General features: G+C 61.2%; 1 protein-coding gene across 1 annotated transcript in view; it reads right to left on the bottom strand.

Moving 5' to 3' along the window:
- Positions 1 to 719, bottom strand: part of VAMP4 (vesicle-associated membrane protein 4) — a 12424-nt gene extending 11705 nt beyond the window's left edge. The window contains exon 1 of the mRNA XM_010184338.1: positions 649 to 719. Coding sequence (XP_010182640.1) covers positions 649 to 719 — 71 coding nt within the window. The remainder of the gene's footprint in view (positions 1 to 648) is intronic.
- Between the last annotated feature and the right edge of the window lie 328 nt (positions 720 to 1047).

Raw genomic sequence — 1047 nt, 5'->3', positions numbered from 1 at the left:
TGGCAACATAAGATCCTCGACTCGCTGACAGCTATTGTGAGCTGCAGCAACATTCTAGACTACAGTCTAAAGTCGGTTTTAGCATGGTATGACCCCAGGACAGAAACATCAGACTAAATCCAGTTTGTGTAAAACAGCCAACTGCACTACTTTGACCCAGCCGAAACATCAGTGCCCCTTGGTGACTGGAGAAAAATTCAGCTGTGGAGCACAGGGTAACTTCACACGAGTCCTTCAGGCAGCTACATGGGGAGGAGAGCCACGACGTGCCCAGGCCAAGCTCTGCGGAGAGGCAGGAGCCTGCAGCACACTGGGATCTTGCAGCCACAGACGCAGCCTAAAGGAACAGGAACAGGCTCCCAGAACGGCCTAATGGGGGGAGGGGGTGTTTTAAAACACACGGATCAGGTCTGCTGCATGGACAGACCCCTCGCTAACTAAATGTCACCATCCATGGCGATGGGGACTTCTGGCCACAGCAGCACAAGCCCCTCAAGCCAAGGGAAGCTGTGACTCCCTGGCCACTGGCCCGGTGGCTACCGGCAGAGGCTGATGCCGGAGGCCTCAGGGTCCCCAAGGCGTGTTAACATCCACCTGGACACCCACCCTGGGCACCCCTACGTAAGGCACAGCCCGCCCCGCCGGTACTCGCCCCGCTCGCTCTTTACCGAGCCCGTCACCTCGTCGTCGTTCAGGTGCCGCTTGAATTTCGGTGGCATGGTTTCTACCTGCTCCGTGCCCGGCAGGAAAAGCCTGGAGGGGAAGCGCAGGGAACGGCCAGGTCACCTCGATACCCGGGTCCCGGGAAAACCGGAACCCTCGCGCCGGTGGGGTGAGGTGAAAGGACCCTGGGACGGCGACAGCCCCCTGCACCCCCCCCCCGCCGTTTCAATTCAGCCCTCGAGTGACCCGGGACCCGCTGGAAAGCGGAGCCGGTGCCCAGACAGGCAAAAGACCCCCTCCCACTGCCCTACTCACCGGGCTCCGCTCCGGGCCGGGCCGGCGAGAAATGGCCGGTGCAACGGCGGCTCAGCTGTCCCATCGACC

Source organism: Mesitornis unicolor, unplaced genomic scaffold, assembly GCF_000695765.1.
Source record: "Mesitornis unicolor isolate BGI_N332 unplaced genomic scaffold, ASM69576v1 scaffold29255, whole genome shotgun sequence".
In the NCBI taxonomy this organism is placed as follows: Eukaryota; Metazoa; Chordata; class Aves; order Mesitornithiformes; family Mesitornithidae; genus Mesitornis; species Mesitornis unicolor.
This window is presented reverse-complemented; position numbering and strand designations above follow the sequence as displayed.